This window comes from Carassius gibelio, chromosome B20 (genome assembly GCF_023724105.1).
Source record: "Carassius gibelio isolate Cgi1373 ecotype wild population from Czech Republic chromosome B20, carGib1.2-hapl.c, whole genome shotgun sequence".
Classification (NCBI taxonomy): domain Eukaryota; kingdom Metazoa; phylum Chordata; class Actinopteri; order Cypriniformes; family Cyprinidae; genus Carassius; species Carassius gibelio.
In genome coordinates, this window is record NC_068415.1 from 26,339,102 (window position 1) to 26,364,078 (window position 24,977).

At 45.5% G+C, this 24,977-nt stretch overlaps 1 protein-coding gene and 11 non-coding genes across 12 annotated transcripts; all 12 read right to left on the minus strand.

Annotated features, from left to right (window-relative positions):
- Window positions 1-2,359: 2,359 nt before the first annotated feature.
- Window positions 2,360-2,441, minus strand: trnas-cga (transfer RNA serine (anticodon CGA)). The gene has a single exon. It is a non-coding gene; the product is annotated as a tRNA-Ser (tRNA).
- A 478-nt stretch (window positions 2,442-2,919) lies between these two features.
- Window positions 2,920-3,001, minus strand: trnal-caa (transfer RNA leucine (anticodon CAA)). Its single transcript has one exon. It is a non-coding gene; the product is annotated as a tRNA-Leu (tRNA).
- Window positions 3,002-5,418: 2,417 nt separating this feature from the next.
- On the minus strand, window positions 5,419-5,500 carry trnas-cga (transfer RNA serine (anticodon CGA)). Its single transcript has one exon. It is a non-coding gene; the product is annotated as a tRNA-Ser (tRNA).
- A 478-nt stretch (window positions 5,501-5,978) lies between these two features.
- On the minus strand, window positions 5,979-6,060 carry trnal-caa (transfer RNA leucine (anticodon CAA)). Its single transcript has one exon. It is a non-coding gene; the product is annotated as a tRNA-Leu (tRNA).
- Window positions 6,061-7,409: 1,349 nt separating this feature from the next.
- Window positions 7,410-7,491, minus strand: trnas-cga (transfer RNA serine (anticodon CGA)). The gene has a single exon. It is a non-coding gene; the product is annotated as a tRNA-Ser (tRNA).
- A 1,536-nt stretch (window positions 7,492-9,027) lies between these two features.
- On the minus strand, window positions 9,028-9,109 carry trnas-cga (transfer RNA serine (anticodon CGA)). The gene has a single exon. It is a non-coding gene; the product is annotated as a tRNA-Ser (tRNA).
- A 478-nt stretch (window positions 9,110-9,587) lies between these two features.
- On the minus strand, window positions 9,588-9,669 carry trnal-caa (transfer RNA leucine (anticodon CAA)). The gene has a single exon. It is a non-coding gene; the product is annotated as a tRNA-Leu (tRNA).
- A 1,349-nt stretch (window positions 9,670-11,018) lies between these two features.
- On the minus strand, window positions 11,019-11,100 carry trnas-cga (transfer RNA serine (anticodon CGA)). Its single transcript has one exon. It is a non-coding gene; the product is annotated as a tRNA-Ser (tRNA).
- A 2,727-nt stretch (window positions 11,101-13,827) lies between these two features.
- On the minus strand, window positions 13,828-13,909 carry trnas-cga (transfer RNA serine (anticodon CGA)). The gene has a single exon. It is a non-coding gene; the product is annotated as a tRNA-Ser (tRNA).
- Window positions 13,910-14,387: 478 nt separating this feature from the next.
- On the minus strand, window positions 14,388-14,469 carry trnal-caa (transfer RNA leucine (anticodon CAA)). The gene has a single exon. It is a non-coding gene; the product is annotated as a tRNA-Leu (tRNA).
- A 1,349-nt stretch (window positions 14,470-15,818) lies between these two features.
- On the minus strand, window positions 15,819-15,900 carry trnas-cga (transfer RNA serine (anticodon CGA)). Its single transcript has one exon. It is a non-coding gene; the product is annotated as a tRNA-Ser (tRNA).
- A 2,719-nt stretch (window positions 15,901-18,619) lies between these two features.
- On the minus strand, window positions 18,620-24,427 carry LOC127984361 (uncharacterized). The gene is made up of 2 exons (XM_052587006.1): window positions 22,589-24,427; window positions 18,620-21,110 (listed from the first exon to the last, which is right to left on the minus strand). The coding sequence occupies exons 1-2, from the start codon at window positions 24,255-24,257 to the stop codon at window positions 21,106-21,108; spliced, it is 1,674 nt and encodes a 557-aa protein (XP_052442966.1). The 5' UTR covers window positions 24,258-24,427; the 3' UTR covers window positions 18,620-21,105.
- Window positions 24,428-24,977: the final 550 nt, after the last annotated feature.

Genomic DNA, 24,977 nt, shown 5'->3' on the forward strand with positions numbered 1-24,977 from the left:
TCTCAACACAGTGCCATGCAGTATCTTACAAGAAATGAGGGCAGAGAGAGCAAAAGCCTTGGAAGGCACAGTTATCAGCACAAAAGGGCAGTGTAGGAACCATAGTCGGCAACGTTTGAACCTGCGCGGGGAGACCCCAATGGATTTCAAGTCCATCGCCTTAACCTCTCGGCCACGACTACATTCAATGGCGGCTAGACAGCTCTCTTGACTGCAGGCAGGGAAGCAGGGATTCCACCAAGATTTGGAAACAAAATCAAGCTGAAGGACGAGGTGGCTAAAAGAAGCCTGGCGTCTCCGATTCTCGACACAAAAGGATGTAATGACCCCGATTTGAAAAGTGGTTGCTGCAGCCACAACACAGAGTAATAAACCCTTTAAGATCACAGCGTGCCACTGGGCCACTGATGCAAAACTGTCCAGTGTCATATTTGTGTGTTGCAGAGGAGGTGCATAAATGCTTGTTGGGGAGATGCAGGTGAAGAACATAGTCAGCAGGACCAAACCTGTGCGGGAAGAACCCAATTAAGTTTTTTTACACATTTTATATAACCGCAGTATCTCCAAACAGTGCCATGCAGAATCTTTCAAGAAATGACAACAGAGAGAGCAAAAGCTTTGGAAAGCACAGTTATCAGCACAAAACTGCAGTTTAGGAACCGTAGTCGGCAGGGTTAGAACCTGCACAGGGGGACCCCAATTGGATTTTTAAGTACATCGCCTTAACCTCTCGGCCACGATTACGTACAACGGGAGCCAGACAGCACTCTTGACTGCAGGCAGGGAAGCAAGGATGCCACCAAGATTCAGAAATTTCGATTCAGGATTTCGAGTCCATCGCCTTAACCTCTCGGCCACGACTACATTTAATGGCGGCCAGACAGCTCTCTTGACTGCAGGCAGGGAAGCAACGATGCCACCATCGATGCCTGGCATCTTCGATTCTCGACACAAAAGGATGTAATGACCCCGATTTGAAAAGTGGTTGCTGCAGCCACAACACAGAGTAATAAACCCTTTATGATCACAGCGTGCCACTGCTGCAAAACGGTCCAGTGTCATATTTGTCTGTTGCAGAGGAGGCGCATGAATGCTTGTTGGGGAGATGCAGGTGAAGAACACAGTCAGCAGGACAGAAACCTGTGCGGGAAGACCCCAATTAATTTTTTCACACTTTATATAACCGCAGTATCTCCACACAGTGCCATGCAGTATCTTACAAGAAATGAGGGCAGAGAGAGCAAAAGCCTTGGAAGGCACAGTTATCAGCACAAAAGGGCAGTGTAGGAACTGTAGTCGGCAGGGTTTGAACCTGTGTCGGGAGACCCCAATGGATTTCAAGTCCATTGCCTAACCTCTCGGCCACGACTACATTTAATGATGGCTAGACAGCTCTCTTGACTGCAGGCAGGGAAGCAGGGATTCCACCAAGATTTGGAAACAAAATCAAGCTGAAGGACGAGGTAGCTAAAAGAAGCCTGGCGTCTCCGATTCTCGACACAAAAAGATGTAATGACCCCGATTTGAAAAGTGGTTGCTGCAGCCACAACACAGAGTAATAACCCCTTTAAGATCACAGCGTGCCACTGGGCCACTGCTGCAAAACGGTCCAGTGTCATATTTGTCTGTTGCAGAGGAGGTGCATAAATGCTTGTTGGGGAGATGCAGGTGAAGAACATAGTCAGCAGGACCAAAACCTGTGCGGGAAGAACCAAGTTAATATTTTTACACATTTTATATAACCGCAGTATCTCCAAACAGTGCCATGCAGAATCTTTCAAGAAATGACAAAAGAGAGAGCAAAAGCTTTGGAAAGCACAGTTATCAGCACAAAAGTGCAGTTTAGGAACCGTAGTCGGCAGGGTTAGAACCTGCACGGGGAGACCCCAATAGATTTCAAGTACATCACCTTAACCTCTCGGCCACGACTACGTCTAACGGTAGCCAGACAGCTCTCTTGACTGCAGGCAGGGAAGCAACGATGCCACCATCGATGCCTGGCATCTTCGATTCTCGACACAAAAGGATGTAATGACCCCGATTTGAAAAGTGGTTGCTGCAGCCACAACACAGAGTAATAAACCCTTTAAGATCACAGCGTGCCACTGCTGCAAAACAGTCCAGTGTCATATTTGTCTGTTGCAGAGGAGGCGCGTGAATGCTTGTTGGGGAGATGCAGGTGAAGAACACAGTCAGCAGGACAGAAACCTGTGCGGGAAGACCCCAATGAATTTTTTCATACTTTATATAACCGCAGTATCTCAACACAGTGCCATGTAGTATCTTACAAGAAATGAGGGCAGAGAGAGCAAAAGCCTTGGAAGGCACAGTTATCAGCACAAAAGGGCAGTGTAGGAACCGTAGTCGGCAGGGTTTGAACCTGCGCGGGGAGACCCCAATGGATTTCGAGTCCATCGCCTTAACCTCTCGGCCACGACTACGTATAACAGGAGCCAGACAGCTCTCTTGACTGCAGGCAGGGAAGCAAGGATGCCACCAAGATTCAGAAACAAAAGCAAGCTGCAGGATGAGGTGGCTAAAAGAAGCCTGGCGTCTCCGATTCTCGACACGAAAGGATGTAATGACCCCGATTTGAAAAGAGTTTGCTGCAGCCACAACACAGAGTAATAACCCCTTTAAGTTCACAGCGTGCCACTGGGCCACTGCTGCAAAGCGGTCCAGTGTCATATTTGTCTGTTGCAGAGGAGGTGCATAAATGCTTGTTGGGGAGATGCAGGCGAAGAACATAGTCAGCAGGACCAAAACCTGTGCGGGAAGAACCCAATTAATTTTTTTACACATTTTATATAACCGCAGTATCTCATAACAGTGCCATGCAGAATCTTTCAAGAAATGACAACAGAGAGAGCAAAAGCTTTGGAAAGCAGAGTTATCAGCACAAAAGTGCAGTTTAGGAACTGTAGTCGGCAGGGTTAGAACCTGCACGGGGAGACCCCAATGGATTTTGAGTACATCGCCTTAACCTCTCGGCCACGACTACGTATAACAGGAGCCAGACAGCATACTTGACTGCAGGCAGGGAAGCAACGATGCCACCAAGATTCAGAAACAAAAGAAAGCTGAAGGACGAGGTAGCTAAAAGAAGCCTGGCGTCTCCGATTCTCGACACAAAAGGATGTAATGACCCCGATTTGAAAAGTGGTTGCTGCAGCCACAACACAGAGTAATAACCCCTTTAAGATCACAGCGTGCCACTGGGCCACTGCTGCAAAACGGTCCAGTGTCATATTTGTCTGTTGCAGAGGAGGTGCATAAATGCTTGTTGGGGAGATGCAGGTGAAGAACACAGTCAGCAGGACCAAAACCTGTGCGGGAAGAACCCAATTAATTTTTTTACACACAGGGGGACCCCAATGGATTTTTAAGTACATCGCCTTAACCTCTCGGCCACGATTACGTACAACGGGAGCCAGACAGCACTCTTGACTGCAGGCAGGGAAGCAAGGATGCCACCAAGATTCAGAAATTTCGATTCAGGATTTCGAGTCCATCGCCTTAACCTCTCGGCCACGACTACATTTAATGGCGGCCAGACAGCTCTCTTGACTGCAGGCAGGGAAGCAACGATGCCACCATCGATGCCTGGCATCTTCGATTCTCGACACAAAAGGATGTAATGACCCCGATTTGAAAAGTGGTTGCTGCAGCCACAACACAGAGTAATAAACCCTTTATGATCACAGCGTGCCACTGCTGCAAAACGGTCCAGTGTCATATTTGTCTGTTGCAGAGGAGGCGCATGAATGCTTGTTGGGGAGATGCACGTGAAGAACACAGTCAGCAGGACAGAAACCTGTGCGGGAAGACCCCAATGAATTTTTTCATACTTTATATAACAGCAGTATCTCAACACAGTGCCATGTAGTATCTTACAAGAAATGAGGGCAGAGAGAGCAAAAGCCTTGGAAGGCACAGTTATCAGCACAAAAGGGCTGCAGGATGAGGTGGCTAAAAGAAGCCTGGCGTCTCCGATTCTCGACACAAGACACAAAAGGATGTAATGACCCCGATTTGAAAAGTGGTTGCTGCAGCCACAACACAAGAGTAATAACCCCTTTAAGATCACAGTGTGCCACTGCTGCAAAACGGTCCAGTGTCATATTTGTCTGTTGCAGAGGAGGCGCATAAATGCTTGTTGGGGAGATGCAGGTGAAGAACATAGTCAGCAGGACAGAAACCTGTGCGGGAAGACCCCAATTAATTTTTTCACACTTTATATAACCGCAGTATCTCCACACAGTGCCATGCAGTATCTTACAAGAAATGAGGGCAGAGAGAGCAAAAGCCTTGGAAGGCACAGTTATCAGCACAAAAGGGCAGTGTAGGAACTGTAGTCGGCAGGGTTTGAACCTGTGTCGGGAGACCCCAATGGATTTCAAGTCCATTGCCTAACCTCTCGGCCACGACTACATTTAATGATGGCTAGACAGCTCTCTTGACTGCAGGCAGGGAAGCAGGGATTCCACCAAGATTTGGAAACAAAATCAAGCTGAAGGACGAGGTAGCTAAAAGAAGCCTGGCGTCTCCGATTCTCGACACAAAAAGATGTAATGACCCCGATTTGAAAAGTGGTTGCTGCAGCCACAACACAGAGTAATAACCCCTTTAAGATCACAGCGTGCCACTGGGCCACTGCTGCAAAACGGTCCAGTGTCATATTTGTCTGTTGCAGAGGAGGTGCATAAATGCTTGTTGGGGAGATGCAGGTGAAGAACATAGTCAGCAGGACCAAAACCTGTGCGGGAAGAACCAAGTTAATATTTTTACACATTTTATATAACCGCAGTATCTCCAAACAGTGCCATGCAGAATCTTTCAAGAAATGACAAAAGAGAGAGCAAAAGCTTTGGAAAGCACAGTTATCAGCACAAAAGTGCAGTTTAGGAACCGTAGTCGGCAGGGTTAGAACCTGCACGGGGAGACCCCAATAGATTTCAAGTACATCACCTTAACCTCTCGGCCACGACTACGTCTAACGGTAGCCAGACAGCTCTCTTGACTGCAGGCAGGGAAGCAACGATGCCACCATCGATGCCTGGCATCTTCGATTCTCGACACAAAAGGATGTAATGACCCCGATTTGAAAAGTGGTTGCTGCAGCCACAACACAGAGTAATAAACCCTTTAAGATCACAGCGTGCCACTGCTGCAAAACAGTCCAGTGTCATATTTGTCTGTTGCAGAGGAGGCGCGTGAATGCTTGTTGGGGAGATGCAGGTGAAGAACACAGTCAGCAGGACAGAAACCTGTGCGGGAAGACCCCAATGAATTTTTTCATACTTTATATAACCGCAGTATCTCAACACAGTGCCATGTAGTATCTTACAAGAAATGAGGGCAGAGAGAGCAAAAGCCTTGGAAGGCACAGTTATCAGCACAAAAGGGCAGTGTAGGAACCGTAGTCGGCAGGGTTTGAACCTGCGCGGGGAGACCCCAATGGATTTCGAGTCCATCGCCTTAACCTCTCGGCCACGACTACGTATAACAGGAGCCAGACAGCTCTCTTGACTGCAGGCAGGGAAGCAAGGATGCCACCAAGATTCAGAAACAAAAGCAAGCTGCAGGATGAGGTGGCTAAAAGAAGCCTGGCGTCTCCGATTCTCGACACGAAAGGATGTAATGACCCCGATTTGAAAAGAGTTTGCTGCAGCCACAACACAGAGTAATAACCCCTTTAAGTTCACAGCGTGCCACTGGGCCACTGCTGCAAAGCGGTCCAGTGTCATATTTGTCTGTTGCAGAGGAGGTGCATAAATGCTTGTTGGGGAGATGCAGGCGAAGAACATAGTCAGCAGGACCAAAACCTGTGCGGGAAGAACCCAATTAATTTTTTTACACATTTTATATAACCGCAGTATCTCATAACAGTGCCATGCAGAATCTTTCAAGAAATGACAACAGAGAGAGCAAAAGCTTTGGAAAGCAGAGTTATCAGCACAAAAGTGCAGTTTAGGAACTGTAGTCGGCAGGGTTAGAACCTGCACGGGGAGACCCCAATGGATTTTGAGTACATCGCCTTAACCTCTCGGCCACGACTACGTATAACAGGAGCCAGACAGCATACTTGACTGCAGGCAGGGAAGCAACGATGCCACCAAGATTCAGAAACAAAAGAAAGCTGAAGGACGAGGTAGCTAAAAGAAGCCTGGCGTCTCCGATTCTCGACACAAAAGGATGTAATGACCCCGATTTGAAAAGTGGTTGCTGCAGCCACAACACAGAGTAATAACCCCTTTAAGATCACAGCGTGCCACTGGGCCACTGCTGCAAAACGGTCCAGTGTCATATTTGTCTGTTGCAGAGGAGGTGCATAAATGCTTGTTGGGGAGATGCAGGTGAAGAACACAGTCAGCAGGACCAAAACCTGTGCGGGAAGAACCCAATTAATTTTTTTACACACAGGGGGACCCCAATGGATTTTTAAGTACATCGCCTTAACCTCTCGGCCACGATTACGTACAACGGGAGCCAGACAGCACTCTTGACTGCAGGCAGGGAAGCAAGGATGCCACCAAGATTCAGAAATTTCGATTCAGGATTTCGAGTCCATCGCCTTAACCTCTCGGCCACGACTACATTTAATGGCGGCCAGACAGCTCTCTTGACTGCAGGCAGGGAAGCAACGATGCCACCATCGATGCCTGGCATCTTCGATTCTCGACACAAAAGGATGTAATGACCCCGATTTGAAAAGTGGTTGCTGCAGCCACAACACAGAGTAATAAACCCTTTATGATCACAGCGTGCCACTGCTGCAAAACGGTCCAGTGTCATATTTGTCTGTTGCAGAGGAGGCGCATGAATGCTTGTTGGGGAGATGCACGTGAAGAACACAGTCAGCAGGACAGAAACCTGTGCGGGAAGACCCCAATGAATTTTTTCATACTTTATATAACAGCAGTATCTCAACACAGTGCCATGTAGTATCTTACAAGAAATGAGGGCAGAGAGAGCAAAAGCCTTGGAAGGCACAGTTATCAGCACAAAAGGGCTGCAGGATGAGGTGGCTAAAAGAAGCCTGGCGTCTCCGATTCTCGACACAAGACACAAAAGGATGTAATGACCCCGATTTGAAAAGTGGTTGCTGCAGCCACAACACAAGAGTAATAACCCCTTTAAGATCACAGTGTGCCACTGCTGCAAAACGGTCCAGTGTCATATTTGTCTGTTGCAGAGGAGGCGCATAAATGCTTGTTGGGGAGATGCAGGTGAAGAACATAGTCAGCAGGACAGAAACCTGTGCGGGAAGACCCCAATGAATTTTTTCACACTTTATATAACCGCAGTATCTCCACACAGTGCCATACAGTATCTTACAAGAAATGAGGGCAGAGAGAGCAAAAGCCTTGGAAAGCACAGTTATCAGCACAAAAGTGCAGTTTAGGAAACGTAGTCGGCAGGGTTAGAACCTGCACGGGGAGACCCCAATGGATTTCGAGTACATCGCCTTAACCTCTCGGCCACGACTACATTTAATGACGGTTAGACAGCTCTCTTGACTGCAGGCAGGGAAGCAGGGATTCCACCAAGATTCGGAAACAAAATCAAGCTGAAGGACGAGGTGGCTAAAAGAGGCCTGGCATCTTCGATTCTCGACACAAACGGATGTAATGACCCCGATTTGAAAAGTGGTTGCTGCAGCCACAACACAGAGTAATAAACCCTTTATGATCACAGCGTGCCACTGCTGCAAAACGGTCCAGTGTCATATTTGTCTGTTGCAGAGGAGGCGCATGAATGCTTGTTGGGGAGATGCAGGTGAAGAACACAGTCAGCAGGACAGAAACCTGTGCGGGAAGACCCCAATTAATTTTTTCACACTTTATATAACCGCAGTATCTCCACACAGTGCCATGCAGTATCTTACAAGAAATGAGGGCAGAGAGAGCAAAAGCCTTGGAAGGCACAGTTATCAGCACAAAAGGGCAGTGTAGGAACTGTAGTCGGCAGGGTTTGAACCTGTGTCGGGAGACCCCAATGGATTTCAAGTCCATTGCCTAACCTCTCGGCCACGACTACATTTAATGATGGCTAGACAGCTCTCTTGACTGCAGGCAGGGAAGCAGGGATTCCACCAAGATTTGGAAACAAAATCAAGCTGAAGGACGAGGTAGCTAAAAGAAGCCTGGCGTCTCCGATTCTCGACACAAAAAGATGTAATGACCCCGATTTGAAAAGTGGTTGCTGCAGCCACAACACAGAGTAATAACCCCTTTAAGATCACAGCGTGCCACTGGGCCACTGCTGCAAAACGGTCCAGTGTCATATTTGTCTGTTGCAGAGGAGGTGCATAAATGCTTGTTGGGGAGATGCAGGTGAAGAACATAGTCAGCAGGACCAAAACCTGTGCGGGAAGAACCAAGTTAATATTTTTACACATTTTATATAACCGCAGTATCTCCAAACAGTGCCATGCAGAATCTTTCAAGAAATGACAAAAGAGAGAGCAAAAGCTTTGGAAAGCACAGTTATCAGCACAAAAGTGCAGTTTAGGAACCGTAGTCGGCAGGGTTAGAACCTGCACGGGGAGACCCCAATAGATTTCAAGTACATCACCTTAACCTCTCGGCCACGACTACGTCTAACGGTAGCCAGACAGCTCTCTTGACTGCAGGCAGGGAAGCAACGATGCCACCATCGATGCCTGGCATCTTCGATTCTCGACACAAAAGGATGTAATGACCCCGATTTGAAAAGTGGTTGCTGCAGCCACAACACAGAGTAATAAACCCTTTAAGATCACAGCGTGCCACTGCTGCAAAACAGTCCAGTGTCATATTTGTCTGTTGCAGAGGAGGCGCGTGAATGCTTGTTGGGGAGATGCAGGTGAAGAACACAGTCAGCAGGACAGAAACCTGTGCGGGAAGACCCCAATGAATTTTTTCATACTTTATATAACCGCAGTATCTCAACACAGTGCCATGTAGTATCTTACAAGAAATGAGGGCAGAGAGAGCAAAAGCCTTGGAAGGCACAGTTATCAGCACAAAAGGGCAGAGTAGGAACCGTAGTCGGCAGGGTTTGAACCTGCACGGGGAGACCCCAATGGATTTCGAGTCCATCGCCTTAACCTCTCGGCCACGACTACGTATAACAGGAGCCAGACAGCTCTCTTGACTGCAGGCAGGGAAGCAAGGATGCCACCAAGATTCAGAAACAAAAGCAAGCTGCAGGATGAGGTGGCTAAAAGAAGCCTGGCGTCTCCGATTCTCGACACGAAAGGATGTAATGACCCCGATTTGAAAAGAGTTTGCTGCAGCCACAACACAGAGTAATAACCCCTTTAAGTTCACAGCGTGCCACTGGGCCACTGCTGCAAAGCGGTCCAGTGTCATATTTGTCTGTTGCAGAGGAGGTGCATAAATGCTTGTTGGGGAGATGCAGGCGAAGAACATAGTCAGCAGGACCAAAACCTGTGCGGGAAGAACCCAATTAATTTTTTTACACATTTTATATAACCGCAGTATCTCATAACAGTGCCATGCAGAATCTTTCAAGAAATGACAACAGAGAGAGCAAAAGCTTTGGAAAGCAGAGTTATCAGCACAAAAGTGCAGTTTAGGAACTGTAGTCGGCAGGGTTAGAACCTGCACGGGGAGACCCCAATGGATTTTGAGTACATCGCCTTAACCTCTCGGCCACGACTACGTATAACAGGAGCCAGACAGCATACTTGACTGCAGGCAGGGAAGCAACGATGCCACCAAGATTCAGAAACAAAAGAAAGCTGAAGGACGAGGTAGCTAAAAGAAGCCTGGCGTCTCCGATTCTCGACACAAAAGGATGTAATGACCCCGATTTGAAAAGTGGTTGCTGCAGCCACAACACAGAGTAATAACCCCTTTAAGATCACAGCGTGCCACTGGGCCACTGCTGCAAAACGGTCCAGTGTCATATTTGTCTGTTGCAGAGGAGGTGCATAAATGCTTGTTGGGGAGATGCAGGTGAAGAACACAGTCAGCAGGACCAAAACCTGTGCGGGAAGAACCCAATTAATTTTTTTACACACAGGGGGACCCCAATGGATTTTTAAGTACATCGCCTTAACCTCTCGGCCACGATTACGTACAACGGGAGCCAGACAGCACTCTTGACTGCAGGCAGGGAAGCAAGGATGCCACCAAGATTCAGAAATTTCGATTCAGGATTTCGAGTCCATCGCCTTAACCTCTCGGCCACGACTACATTTAATGGCGGCCAGACAGCTCTCTTGACTGCAGGCAGGGAAGCAACGATGCCACCATCGATGCCTGGCATCTTCGATTCTCGACACAAAAGGATGTAATGACCCCGATTTGAAAAGTGGTTGCTGCAGCCACAACACAGAGTAATAAACCCTTTATGATCACAGCGTGCCACTGCTGCAAAACGGTCCAGTGTCATATTTGTCTGTTGCAGAGGAGGCGCATGAATGCTTGTTGGGGAGATGCAGGTGAAGAACACAGTCAGCAGGACAGAAACCTGTGCGGGAAGACCCCAATGAATTTTTTCATACTTTATATAACAGCAGTATCTCAACACAGTGCCATGTAGTATCTTACAAGAAATGAGGGCAGAGAGAGCAAAAGCCTTGGAAGGCACAGTTATCAGCACAAAAGGGCTGCAGGATGAGGTGGCTAAAAGAAGCCTGGCGTCTCCGATTCTCGACACAAGACACAAAAGGATGTAATGACCCCGATTTGAAAAGTGGTTGCTGCAGCCACAACACAAGAGTAATAACCCCTTTAAGATCACAGTGTGCCACTGCTGCAAAACGGTCCAGTGTCATATTTGTCTGTTGCAGAGGAGGCGCATAAATGCTTGTTGGGGAGATGCAGGTGAAGAACATAGTCAGCAGGACAGAAACCTGTGCGGGAAGACCCCAATGAATTTTTTCACACTTTATATAACCGCAGTATCTCCACACAGTGCCATACAGTATCTTACAAGAAATGAGGGCAGAGAGAGCAAAAGCCTTGGAAAGCACAGTTATCAGCACAAAAGTGCAGTTTAGGAAACGTAGTCGGCAGGGTTAGAACCTGCACGGGGAGACCCCAATGGATTTCGAGTACATCGCCTTAACCTCTCGGCCACGACTACATTTAATGACGGTTAGACAGCTCTCTTGACTGCAGGCAGGGAAGCAGGGATTCCACCAAGATTCGGAAACAAAATCAAGCTGAAGGACGAGGTGGCTAAAAGAGGCCTGGCATCTTCGATTCTCGACACAAACGGATGTAATGACCCCGATTTGAAAAGTGGTTGCTGCAGCCACAACACAGAGTAATAAACCCTTTAAGATCACAGCGTGCCACTGCTGCAAAACGGTCCAGTGTCATATTTGTCTGTTGCAGAGGAGGCGCATAAATGCTTGTTGGGGAGATGCAGGTGAAGAACATAGTCAGCAGGACAGAAACCTGTGCGGGAAAACCCCAATGAATTTTTTCACACTTTATATAACCGCAATATCTCAACACAGTGCCATGCAGTATCTTACAAGAAATGAGGGCAGAGAGAGCAAAAGCCTTGGAAGGCACAGTTATCAGCACAAAAGGGCAGTGTAGGAACCATAGTCGGCAACGTTTGAACCTGCGCGGGGAGACCCCAATGGATTTCAAGTCCATCGCCTTAACCTCTCGGCCACGACTACATTCAATGGCGGCTAGACAGCTCTCTTGACTGCAGGCAGGGAAGCAGGGATTCCACCAAGATTTGGAAACAAAATCAAGCTGAAGGACGAGGTGGCTAAAAGAAGCCTGGCGTCTCCGATTCTCGACACAAAAGGATGTAATGACCCCGATTTGAAAAGTGGTTGCTGCAGCCACAACACAGAGTAATAAACCCTTTAAGATCACAGCGTGCCACTGGGCCACTGATGCAAAACTGTCCAGTGTCATATTTGTGTGTTGCAGAGGAGGTGCATAAATGCTTGTTGGGGAGATGCAGGTGAAGAACATAGTCAGCAGGACCAAACCTGTGCGGGAAGAACCCAATTAAGTTTTTTTACACATTTTATATAACCGCAGTATCTCCAAACAGTGCCATGCAGAATCTTTCAAGAAATGACAACAGAGAGAGCAAAAGCTTTGGAAAGCACAGTTATCAGCACAAAACTGCAGTTTAGGAACCGTAGTCGGCAGGGTTAGAACCTGCACAGGGGGACCCCAATTGGATTTTTAAGTACATCGCCTTAACCTCTCGGCCACGATTACGTACAACGGGAGCCAGACAGCACTCTTGACTGCAGGCAGGGAAGCAAGGATGCCACCAAGATTCAGAAATTTCGATTCAGGATTTCGAGTCCATCGCCTTAACCTCTCGGCCACGACTACATTTAATGGCGGCCAGACAGCTCTCTTGACTGCAGGCAGGGAAGCAACGATGCCACCATCGATGCCTGGCATCTTCGATTCTCGACACAAAAGGATGTAATGACCCCGATTTGAAAAGTGGTTGCTGCAGCCACAACACAGAGTAATAAACCCTTTATGATCACAGCGTGCCACTGCTGCAAAACGGTCCAGTGTCATATTTGTCTGTTGCAGAGGAGGCGCATGAATGCTTGTTGGGGAGATGCAGGTGAAGAACACAGTCAGCAGGACAGAAACCTGTGCGGGAAGACCCCAATTAATTTTTTCACACTTTATATAACCGCAGTATCTCCACACAGTGCCATGCAGTATCTTACAAGAAATGAGGGCAGAGAGAGCAAAAGCCTTGGAAGGCACAGTTATCAGCACAAAAGGGCAGTGTAGGAACTGTAGTCGGCAGGGTTTGAACCTGTGTCGGGAGACCCCAATGGATTTCAAGTCCATTGCCTAACCTCTCGGCCACGACTACATTTAATGATGGCTAGACAGCTCTCTTGACTGCAGGCAGGGAAGCAGGGATTCCACCAAGATTTGGAAACAAAATCAAGCTGAAGGACGAGGTAGCTAAAAGAAGCCTGGCGTCTCCGATTCTCGACACAAAAAGATGTAATGACCCCGATTTGAAAAGTGGTTGCTGCAGCCACAACACAGAGTAATAACCCCTTTAAGATCACAGCGTGCCACTGGGCCACTGCTGCAAAACGGTCCAGTGTCATATTTGTCTGTTGCAGAGGAGGTGCATAAATGCTTGTTGGGGAGATGCAGGTGAAGAACATAGTCAGCAGGACCAAAACCTGTGCGGGAAGAACCCAGTTAATATTTTTACACATTTTATATAACCGCAGTATCTCCAAACAGTGCCATGCAGAATCTTTCAAGAAATGACAAAAGAGAGAGCAAAAGCTTTGGAAAGCACAGTTATCAGCACAAAAGTGCAGTTTAGGAACCGTAGTCGGCAGGGTTAGAACCTGCACGGGGAGACCCCAATAGATTTCAAGTACATCACCTTAACCTCTCGGCCACGACTACGTCTAACGGTAGCCAGACAGCTCTCTTGACTGCAGGCAGGGAAGCAACGATGCCACCATCGATGCCTGGCATCTTCGATTCTCGACACAAAAGGATGTAATGACCCCGATTTGAAAAGTGGTTGCTGCAGCCACAACACAGAGTAATAAACCCTTTAAGATCACAGCGTGCCACTGCTGCAAAACAGTCCAGTGTCATATTTGTCTGTTGCAGAGGAGGCGCGTGAATGCTTGTTGGGGAGATGCAGGTGAAGAACACAGTCAGCAGGACAGAAACCTGTGCGGGAAGACCCCAACGAATTTTTTCATACTTTATATAACCGCAGTATCTCAACACAGTGCCATGTAGTATCTTACAAGAAATGAGGGCAGAGAGAGCAAAAGCCTTGGAAGGCACAGTTATCAGCACAAAAGGGCAGCGTAGGAACCGTAGTCGGCAGGGTTTGAACCTGCGCGGGGAGACCCCAATGGATTTCGAGTCCATCGCCTTAACCTCTCGGCCACGACTACGTATAACAGGAGCCAGACAGCTCTCTTGACTGCAGGCAGGGAAGCAAGGATGCCACCAAGATTCAGAAACAAAAGCAAGCTGCAGGATGAGGTGGCTAAAAGAAGCCTGGCGTCTCCGATTCTCGACACAAAAGGATGTAATGACCCCGATTTGAAAAGAGTTTGCTGCAGCCACAACACAGAGTAATAACCGCTTTAAGTTCACAGCGTGCCACTGGGCCACTGCTGCAAAGCGGTCCAGTGTCATATTTGTCTGTTGCAGAGGAGGTGCATAAATGCTTGTTGGGGAGATGCAGGTGAAGAACATAGTCAGCAGGACAGAAACCTGTGCGGGAAGAACCCAATTAATTTTTTTACACATTTTATATAACCGCAGTATCTCATAACAGTGCCATGCAGAATCTTTCAAGAAATGACAACAGAGAGAGCAAAAGCTTTGGAAAGCAGAGTTATCAGCACAAAAGTGCAGTTTAGGAACTGTAGTCGGCAGGGTTAGAACCTGCACGGGGAGACCCCAATGTATTTTGAGTACATCGCCTTAACCTCTCGGCCACGACTACGTATAACAGGAGCCAGACAGCATACTTGACTGCAGGCAGGGAAGCAACGATGCCACCAAGATTCAGAAACAAAAGAAAGCTGAAGGACGAGGTAGCTAAAAGAAGCCTGGCGTCTCCGATTCTCGACACAAAAGGATGTAATGACCCCGATTTGAAAAGTGGTTGCTGCAGCCACAACACAGAGTAATAACCCCTTTAAGATCACAGCGTGCCACTGGGCCACTGCTGCAAAACGGTCCAGTGTCATATTTGTCTGTTGCAGAGGAGGTGCATAAATGCTTGTTGGGGAGATGCAGGTGAAGAACATAGTCAGCAGGACCAAAACCTGTGCGGGAAGAACCCAATTAATTTTTTTACACACAGGGGGACCCCAATGGATTTTTAAGTACATCGCCTTAACCTCTCGGCCACGATTACGTACAACGGGAGCCAGACAGCACTCTTGACTGCAGGCAGGGAAGCAAGGATGCCACCAAGATTCAGAAATTTCGATTCAGGATTTCGAGTCCATCGCCTTAACCTCTCGGCCACGACTACATTTAATGGCGGCCAGACAGCTCTCTTGACTGCAGGCAGGGAAGCAACGATGCCACCATCGATGCCTGGCATCTTCGATTCTCGACACAAAAGGATGTAATGACCCCGATTTGAAAAGTGGTTGCTGCAGCCACAACACAGAGTAATAAACCCTTTATGATCACAGCGTGCCACTGCTGCAAAACGGTCCAGTGTCATATTTGTCTGTTGCAGAGGAGGCTCATGAATGCTTGTTGGGGAGATGCAGGTGAAGAACACAGTCAGCAGGACAGAAACCTGTGCGGGAAGACCCCAATGAATTTTTTCATACTTTATATAACCGCAGTATCTCAACACAGTGCCATGTAGTATCTTACAAGAAATGAGGGCAGAGAGAGCAAAAGCCTTGGAAGGCACAGTTATCAGCACAAAAGGGCTGCAGGATGAGGTGGCTAAAAGAAGCCTGGCGTCTCCGATTCTCGACACAAGACACAAAAGGATGTAATGACCCCGATTTGAAAAGTGGTTGCTGCAGCCACAACACAAGAGTAATAACCCCTTTAAGATCACAGTGTGCCACTGCTGCAAAACGGTCCAGTGTCATATTTGTCTGTTGCAGAGGAGGCGCATAAATGCTTTTTGGGGAGATGCAGGTGAAGAACATAGTCAGCAGGACAGAAACCTGTGCGGGAAGACCCCAATGAATTTTTTCACACTTTATATAACCGCAGTATCTCCACACAGTGCCATACAGTATCTTACAAGAAATGAGGGCAGAGAGAGCAAAAGCCTTGGAAAGCACAGTTATCAGCACAAAAGTGCAGTTTAGGAAACGTAGTCGGCAGGGTTAGAACCTGCACGGGGAGACCCCAATGGATTTCGAGTACATCGCCTTAACCTCTCGGCCATGACTACATTTAATGACGGTTAGACAGCTCTCTTGACTGCAGGCAGGGAAGCAGGGATTCCACCAAGATTCGGAAACAAAATCAAGCTGAAGGACGAGGTGGCTAAAAGAGGCCTGGCATCTTCGATTCTCGACACAAACGGATGTAATGACCCCGATTTGAAAAGTGGTTGCTGCAGCCACAACACAGAGTAATAAACCCTTTAAGATCACAGCGTGCCACTGCTGCAAAACGGTCCAGTGTCATATTTGTCTGTTGCAGAGGAGGCGCATAAATGCTTGTTGGGGAGATGCAGGTGAAAAACATAGTCAGCAGGACAGAAACCTGTGCGGGAAAACCCCAATGAATTTTTTCACACTTTATATAACCGCAATATCTCAACACAGTGCCATGCAGTATCTTACAAGAAATGAGGGCAGAGAGAGCAAAAGCCTTGGAAGGCACAGTTATCAGCACAAAAGGGCAGTGTAGGAACCATAGTCGGCAACGTTTGAACCTGCACGGGGAGACCCCAATGGATTTCAAGTCCATCGCCTTAACCTCTCGGCCACGACTACATTCAATGGCGGCTAGACAGCTCTCTTGACTGCAGGCAGGGAAGCAGGGATTCCACCAAGATTTGGAAACAAAATCAAGCTGAAGGACGAGGTGGCTAAAAGAAGCCTGGCGTCTCCGATTCTCGACACAAAAGGATGTAATGACCCCGATTTGAAAAGTGGTTGCTGCAGCCACAACACAGAGTAATAAACCCTTTAAGATCACAGCGTGCCACTGGGCCACTGATGCAAAACTGTCCAGTGTCATATTTGTGTGTTGCAGAGGAGGTGCATAAATGCTTGTTGGGGAGATGCAGGTGAAGAACATAGTCAGCAGGACCAAACCTGTGCGGGAAGAACCCAATTAAGTTTTTTTACACATTTTATATAACCGCAGTATCTCCAAACAGTGCCATGCAGAATCTTTCAAGAAATGACAACAGAGAGAGCAAAAGCTTTGGAAAGCACAGTTATCAGCACAAAACTGCAGTTTAGGAACCGTAGTCGGCAGGGTTAGAACCTGCACTGGGGGACCCCAATTGGATTTTTAAGTACATCGCCTTAACCTCTCGGCCACGATTACGTACAACAGGAGCCAGACAGCACTCTTGACTGCAGGCAGGGAAGCAAGGATGCCACCAAGATTCAGAAATTTCGATTCAGGATTTCGAGTCCATCGCCTTAACCTCTCGGCCACGACTACATTTAATGGCGGCCAGACAGCTCTCTTGACTGCAGGCAGGGAAGCAACGATGCCACCATCGATGCCTGGCATCTTCGATTCTCGACACAAAAGGATGTAATGACCCCGATTTGAAAAGTGGTTGCTGCAGCCACAACACAGAGTAATAAACCCTTTATGATCACAGCGTGCCACTGCTGCAAAACGGTCCAGTGTCATATTTGTCTGTTGCAGAGGAGGCGCATGAATGCTTGTTGGGGAGATGCAGGTGAAGAACACAGTCAGCAGGACAGAAACCTGTGCGGGAAGACCCCAATTAATTTTTTCACACTTTATATAACCGCAGTATCTCCACACAGTGCCATGCAGTATCTTACAAGAAATGAGGGCAGAGAGAGCAAAAGCCTTGGAAGGCACAGTTATCAGCACAAAAGGGCAGTGTAGGAACTGTAGTCGGCAGGGTTTGAACCTGTGTCGGGAGACCCCAATGGATTTCAAGTCCATTGCCTAACCTCTCGGCCACGACTACATTTAATGATGGCTAGACAGCTCTCTTGACTGCAGGCAGGGAAGCAGGGATTCCACCAAGATTTGGAAACAAAATCAAGCTGAAGGACGAGGTAGCTAAAAGAAGCCTGGCGTCTCCGATTCTCGACACAAAAAGATGTAATGACCCCGATTTGAAAAGTGGTTGCTGCAGCCACAACACAGAGTAATAACCCCTTTAAGATCACAGCGTGCCACTGGGCCACTGCTGCAAAACGGTCCAGTGTCATATTTGTCTGTTGCAGAGGAGGTGCATAAATGCTTGTTGGGGAGATGCAGGTGAAGAACATAGTCAGCAGGACAGAAACCTGTGCGGGAAGAACCCAGTTAATATTTTTACACATTTTATATAACCGCAGTATCTCCAAACAGTGCCATGCAGAATCTTTCAAGAAATGACAAAAGAGAGAGCAAAAGCTTTGGAAAGCACAGTTATCAGCACAAAAGTGCAGTTTAGGAACCGTAGTCGGCAGGGTTAGAACCTGCACGGGGAGACCCCAATAGATTTCAAGTACATCACCTTAACCTCTCGGCCACGACTACGTCTAACGGTAGCCAGACAGCTCTCTTGACTGCAGGCAGGGAAGCAACGATGCCACCATCGATGCCTGGTGTAAGGTCCAGACACTCGGCCCAAGGAAGGTATCCGGTGCTGGATGAAGGTTTCCTGCGTGTTCTGTCTTTCAGCGCGTAAAGTTATTCAGTTTAGGTTAAACTCAAATCTGACTCCATTTTATTATTTAATCTGACTCCATTTTAGTATGACCTCGAATTTAGGTTGAAATGCAAATTGGTTGTATGCCTTTTTTAATTAATATTCTTCTGACATTTGATTATTCTAGTTAACTCTATTTTTATATTAACTCATTCATTCGGGTGCTCATGTTGCTAACAAGGATACAACATAATCTACTAGTCAATAATTATAGAGTAAGACAGAATAGAATCAAAATGTAACAATTTATTTACAGTCAGGTAGATATGTATTTTGCCAATTACATATCCAATTGAAACACATCAAATCAAATCAATATAAAACATCAAATTCTCAAAGATGAATCTAAAAGTAAAATATGCATACCTGACCTTAGAAAATACATAGTATGAAGTGAAGAGACACACCACACTACGGGCTTTCTGGCTACAGAAATCGCCCTGATCCTTTTGCTGCAATCCTTTAAATACCTCAGACCAAGACAAACATCCCCCGAGATGAAGACAGAAACTAACAATTGGAATTTGCATTACCTCAGGTCCCAAGCCTGGGTGGTTTTACAACTCAATGGGAACAGGGGGTAATTTACATGGAGGGCCCCAGGAAAGGACACTCCCATCACAGTAATCAAGATATCTCTTGACTCTTCAGATCTGTATTATCTTCTAATCTACTTTTGTGAGAGTGAGACCATTGTACCAGTTGCACTGAGACATTTCCAATGATACTAGACATGAGTGTTAGTTCACTTGCATTGACATTTTCATGTAATCATTTTGAGCAGACTGAGTAGAAGGAAGAATGGGTGAAGGGATTTAAAATGAAACAAATGGCCAGAAGGGGAGGAGGGCTCCTGCTCCTCCACTCTGTGGGGTGTCTCGAAGATGCCTGTGTATGTTTGTATTGTCTGTTTCTCAGGAGCTCAAAGTATCTCAGGTTCTTTCGTCCTTACAGTTCCTCCGTTTGACCCCCAATGGGTCACATTCAGATGAATCCAATGGGGTCACTGTTAGATGATTGTTTATCTTCGAGATGTTATCTCAAAATTGTCTTTGTGATGTAAGCAGCTTTAGAAACCTTCTGAGGGCTGTAAACATCTGCAGAACACTCAGTCTCAGCATGTGTGTGTCGCTTGAGTTTGGCAGGTGGATGAATGTCTCCAGGGTTTCTACCTGTGGTTGAGCTCAGTATGTGAGCACAGTTCAGTGGGTCAATCTGAGCCTTTACGACTTGTTCAGTTTACGTGTCATTCCTTTGTGGAGAAACCTCTGCTCCTTATGGCACCTTTTCTAGGACGGTAGTCTGACCCATCTTCGTGAATCCTCTCACCTCCAGCGGTGCAGTTTTTAAGCAGACTTCAGTAGGTGAAGGTGTTCTCCTTGCTTACACACTGATTTGTGTGGGACACCTGAAAAGCATCTTAGTGGCCATCCAATGACTGTATTCTGATCAGCTTAATGTCATCACCCATGGAGTAAGAAAGAAAACTCATAAGATAATATAAGAGCAATAAACCAAAAAGAAACCTGATAAATTCATGTCAGCCAGTGCAAGTGGTACATCTGATGTTAAAAGTGGTCCTATGTAAACATAAATTTTGGTATGAATGACTCAAAGGAAATGCAGCAAGAGTTCAGTATAATTTGAGCATTAATTTAGAGGTATGCAATCAATAAACAAGTCATATAATGACAATAATAACATTCAATCACAATTATGAAGGTATATACAATAATCACACTGTTAATTCAGGAATTTTCTATTGCAAGTCACTTTAGAAGATGTTTTAGAAGGTTTTTAAGAAGTGACTTAGAATACGATTAAAACATTTTTCTACAATGTAAATCCTAAATTCCTTGTAACAGGTGTGTGTGTGTGTGTGTGTGTGTGTGTGTGTGTGTGTGTGTATGTGTGTGTGTGTTCATATGTGTGTGTGTGTGTGTGTGTGTGTTAGAATGGGTATCTGATATAAAGGTTAAGTCACAGTTGATGGTTTGGTAAAGTGTTTAATTTTATAATTGACTGATAGAGATGAAGTGCAGGCACTTCATATTTTATAATTTTAATAATGTTTATTGTCATTAGTGATGTGTTGGGAAACCAGGGGCCCTCTGGCTTGTCAACCACCCTAATGACAATCTAAAAGATTCAAAATTTTAAATTGTAAAGGCTTGTCTGCCTCTGTGTTAAAAAAATTTGCACCATCGATCTGTGACTTGTCGTACAAATGTGTTACAGTGTTGTTCCATTAGTTTTTTAGACAGTTGCAGATAGTAGATATTTTATATATTTTGGGAATGTAATTAATTCTATTGTCCTGTGTGTGTGAGGCTATCTGGTTCTGTCAGTGTGATGATGGACAATAGATCTTTAGTGGAGTACCATGTTTGTGATCTAAGCCATCATTGTCTTCTGATTGTAGTGTGCAGACTGGATAGTCTAGATGAGGTGATGATGCAATGGGTGAAATGTGTGTTCTATGGTCATGTCTGGGAGATGAATGGAGTCTAATCTATAGCAATCTGTGTTGCAAAAATTTAGTTCCGGTTCTAATCCGGGAGGCCATGTAGATATTTGTGTGGTGATGTTCTCCTGTGAGGTGTGAATGGCCCCTTCAAGTGTCTTCACATTCATCTCCCGCATTTCAGGTTATGTAACAATTCTGTTGTCCTGGCTTGGTGCAGAGGGGACAAGACACCCTCCTGGTATCTGTCCTCCAAAGAATTGCAGTGGTCAACCTGAGACAGAAACAGATACAAAGATAACCACAGTTAATTTTGAACTTTTCATCAGTTTAGTGTTCTGGCATGTGGAATTATTTTAACTACATTCATCCTCATGTACTGCAGTTTTAATCCAGATGTCACAAACGGAGTTCGGTTGGTCAGATCTGAATTACTGCTACTGTTTCAGTGCAGTCTGAGTGTGTAACACCTGATGCTGCTCTTGCAGTAGAGCCCTCACAGTCTGCTGTGTCATGAGCATTAGAGACCCAATTCTACTGTGGACATTTTCTAGATTAATTGGTGTTTTTATCACCAATGTCTTCATGCATTCCAATGGACCAATGTCCATGGCTTTAGTTGCTGTTGCTCTCATTACAGTCAGATCTGTGGGCAGAAATGTGTTCACCTGTTTTGGTGTTGTCTGTTTGACAATTGTTGTTTTATGGTGTTGTTCACACATGCAGATCTCTGTGGCACATAAAAACTTCTTGTATTTTACACCCCCCTCTCATTATTTTTCAAGTCAATTTAAAAGATTAAAAGATCAAATGGTGTTTTGTGGCTGTATATGACTGTGGCTTTGTGTAAATGCTGTCATGCTCCAAACAAAGGAAAGGAAGTTTTACAATTGTTATGTAAATTTGGTCCTGTTGCTGTAACAGGTAATAGCCTCTAAGAGCGAGTGTGAGGTGAGATCTGGCTCAAAATACTTCCATAAAATGTTTTTATTATTGCAAGATTAGTAACAAAATCAGAGTTTCCATTTCCAAATAATGTTAGCCATTCTCTCTGATCAGATCAAATTTTTAGTTGGTGCTCCTCAGTGAAGGATGACTTGGTTTGCTATCGCTTGTGCCACACTATTGAAATGAAATCACACTTCCTCCCTTTTGGCACTGTGAAGCAAATCAATCTGCCACACGGTTTAAGTTCTCACATGTCACACTGTGGCCACATGGCTATTCTATGCTCCTCTACATGGTTTAACTGCAGCTATACAGAAAATAGCAGAGTGTACCACTCAGGAGACAAACAAATTCAACACAGACACACATGCAACTTGAAATTGCGATGCAATTCCAGTATTAAAGTTATTCCAATTTTACACAAGACACATGGTCTAGAATGCATGTAGCATCTACAACCTTAAACCTAAGTGTTTACACACTTACAGTAAAGCAGTCATGTGTTTTTTTAAGAATAAACTAAACTAAGCTATGTGTACATTTAGTAGCACCAACAACTATAATGTGTTTTCTATGCTCACAATGTTCAGCACAATTATAAATTTGATAATGCAAGCAGGATTATTGAAATTTGGATGTTTCCATATTAAACTCATTGCTATTAAACTGCTAACCCACTAGTAAGTGAAGTCAGTAGCTGAAGGCCTTGCATAATCAATGCAGTCAACTCACTAATAGTGTTACCAGAGGTAGACTTGTTACATGTCAACCCCTGATCTTTTCCTTTGGAAAGTGATATCTTACTTTTCAGAAAATAAGGTGGAGGTCTACCCCTTCCCAGTGACCAGCATTTTTCCTCTGTATGGCCTATTTTCTGACAGGAAGAACAAAACCTGCTATCTTTGCCACAGGTTTGTTTGCTGTGTTCTCCTGAAGTTTGAGGATTTTCATGAATCTCTAATGCTTTCTTTACACCTTGCGCTCTGGTCCACGACTCTGCGCTATTATGGTGCTGCATCTCCTTAAGAACTGAAATCGGCACACTATCTTGAGCAGTGGCACAGGCTTCCTCTGAACTAAAAGTTCTAGATTCATCACAGCAAGTCACCTCCTCCAAGAAGTGGACATGCTTTTCAGTCCCACTGCTTTTAGAATAATTCCCTTCTGTCATCCAATGTGCAGATGCAATACTGTGGGGCTTTGATTTCCATCTGTTTTCTATCCTTGAACCCCAATCTACAATCGCTCTGAATGTGTTTTCGGCTGAATCTGCTCCGTTTAACAAAGCATTTTGGACTGGAGTGCCAGCATTGTTCTTTATGAGTTGTAACAATGGTTCGTGATCACGGCTTGCATTTTCTAGACCGGAATATTCTTTGTATGTCGTCCACAGACGTTCAGCGAATGTTTCAAACGGTTCATTGCTTTCCTGCTTAATTTGTAGTATCCTGCTCCAATCCGCGCTCGTTGGACCCCTTATATCTAGCAATGCCTGTTTTAATCGTTCAAAGATACTTTCGTCAGTTTCGTTATTGTTTCGCTTGATTATGTCTCCAGATTTCATTTGAGGGGTTAATTTAGATCGGAGCTCTTCAGGAATGGTTAAGAGTGCGATTTGCCATACATCCCTAGTTTCCAATTTATACACTGTGGCTTGTAGCATCAGTGTTTCCCAATAGGGTTGGAATGGCCCTCTTCTGGGCATCATTCCCACGATCTGTTTGTGTGTTGTACACTCTTCGCATGTTAATGGGCGGCTAATCGTGGTTATTTCATCATTTGTATTTGTTATGGTTTTGAGTACAGCAATTTTAACTGATTTGGAGGGTTTTTCGCTGGATTTTGCTCTGGTTTTAATCGGACTTCGCTGATTTTGTTCTCTGTGTCTCTGAACGGGATCTCGGTTTCTCTGAGAATCTAATGCGGCAACATCATCATCATCACTATCGCTGTTTCTATCATAATCTAAGGTTTCATCCAGTGCCGCTTGCTTAACTGCAGCCACTGGGAAGCCCGCATTATTACAGCAGTCTTCAAGAGCTGATATGTAATTGTTGCCGTTTTGGAGTTTGTTTTGAAGTTCTTCGATTTTTCTAGACATCATCTCACTCTGTCTTGCCCAACCTTGTCTTTCGAAAGTAAATGCCTCGACCTGTGCTCTTAACTTTTGCAATTCTTCAGAGCGCGCCTTTTCAATTTCTTTTATGCTTGTTATCGCGCGTTCGTTTTCAGCTATTGTCTCTAGGTCATTTTTGCGAAGAAGGTAGATGATGGCAGTCGGGATTTTTTTATATTTCGCTTTAGACGTCAATTTTTTGCCCTCGGCCAAAAACCAGGATATTATTTCATTGTTCTTCCATTTAAGGTTGAATCCTTTATCGTTTAAACGAAGAAGAGTGTCTTTTATTTGCAGGGCTTGAATTTCCATGATCTCCTGATCTACACTGTCGCTGTATTGTCCCTGAAAAGCCATGTTTCCCCAGTTAATTCTCCCCCCACCGGATTTCTACGGTCTCCGGTCTAACAATGGGTATGTCGACCCGTTCTAAAAATGTGTCTATATGTGAGGTGCAAAAAACTTTCCCTCAACACTTCTAATAGGAAAAAGGAACGAACTTACCACAGCAGTTGTAGACAGGGAAGAAGGAGCTCAAACCTCATATTCTCTGTGAGAATCAATCTGAATTTCGCGCTGGAAAGACGTCACTCGCCTAAGTAGGGAGATCACGGAGGCTGGTCACCACTGTAAGGTCCAGACACTCGGCCCAAGGAAGGTATCCGGTGCTGGATGAAGGTTTCCTGCGTGTTCTGTCTTTCAGCGCGTAAAGTTATTCAGTTTAGGTTAAACTCAAATCTGACTCCATTTTATTATTTAATCTGACTCCATTTTAGTATGACCTCGAATTTAGGTTGAAATGCAAATTGGTTGTATGCCTTTTTTAATTAATATTCTTCTGACATTTGATTATTCTAGTTAACTCTATTTTTATATTAACTCATTCATTCGGGTGCTCATGTTGCTAACAAGGATACAACATAATCTACTAGTCAATAATTATAGAGTAAGACAGAATAGAATCAAAATGTAACAATTTATTTACAGTCAGGTAGATATGTATTTTGCCAATTACATATCCAATTGAAACACATCAAATCAAATCAATATAAAACATCAAATTCTCAAAGATGAATC

Coding starts and splice junctions, on each gene's coding strand:
- LOC127984361 (XM_052587006.1), bottom strand. CDS start 24,257: ATGGCTTTTCAGGGACAATACAGCGACAGTGTAGATCAGGAGATCATG.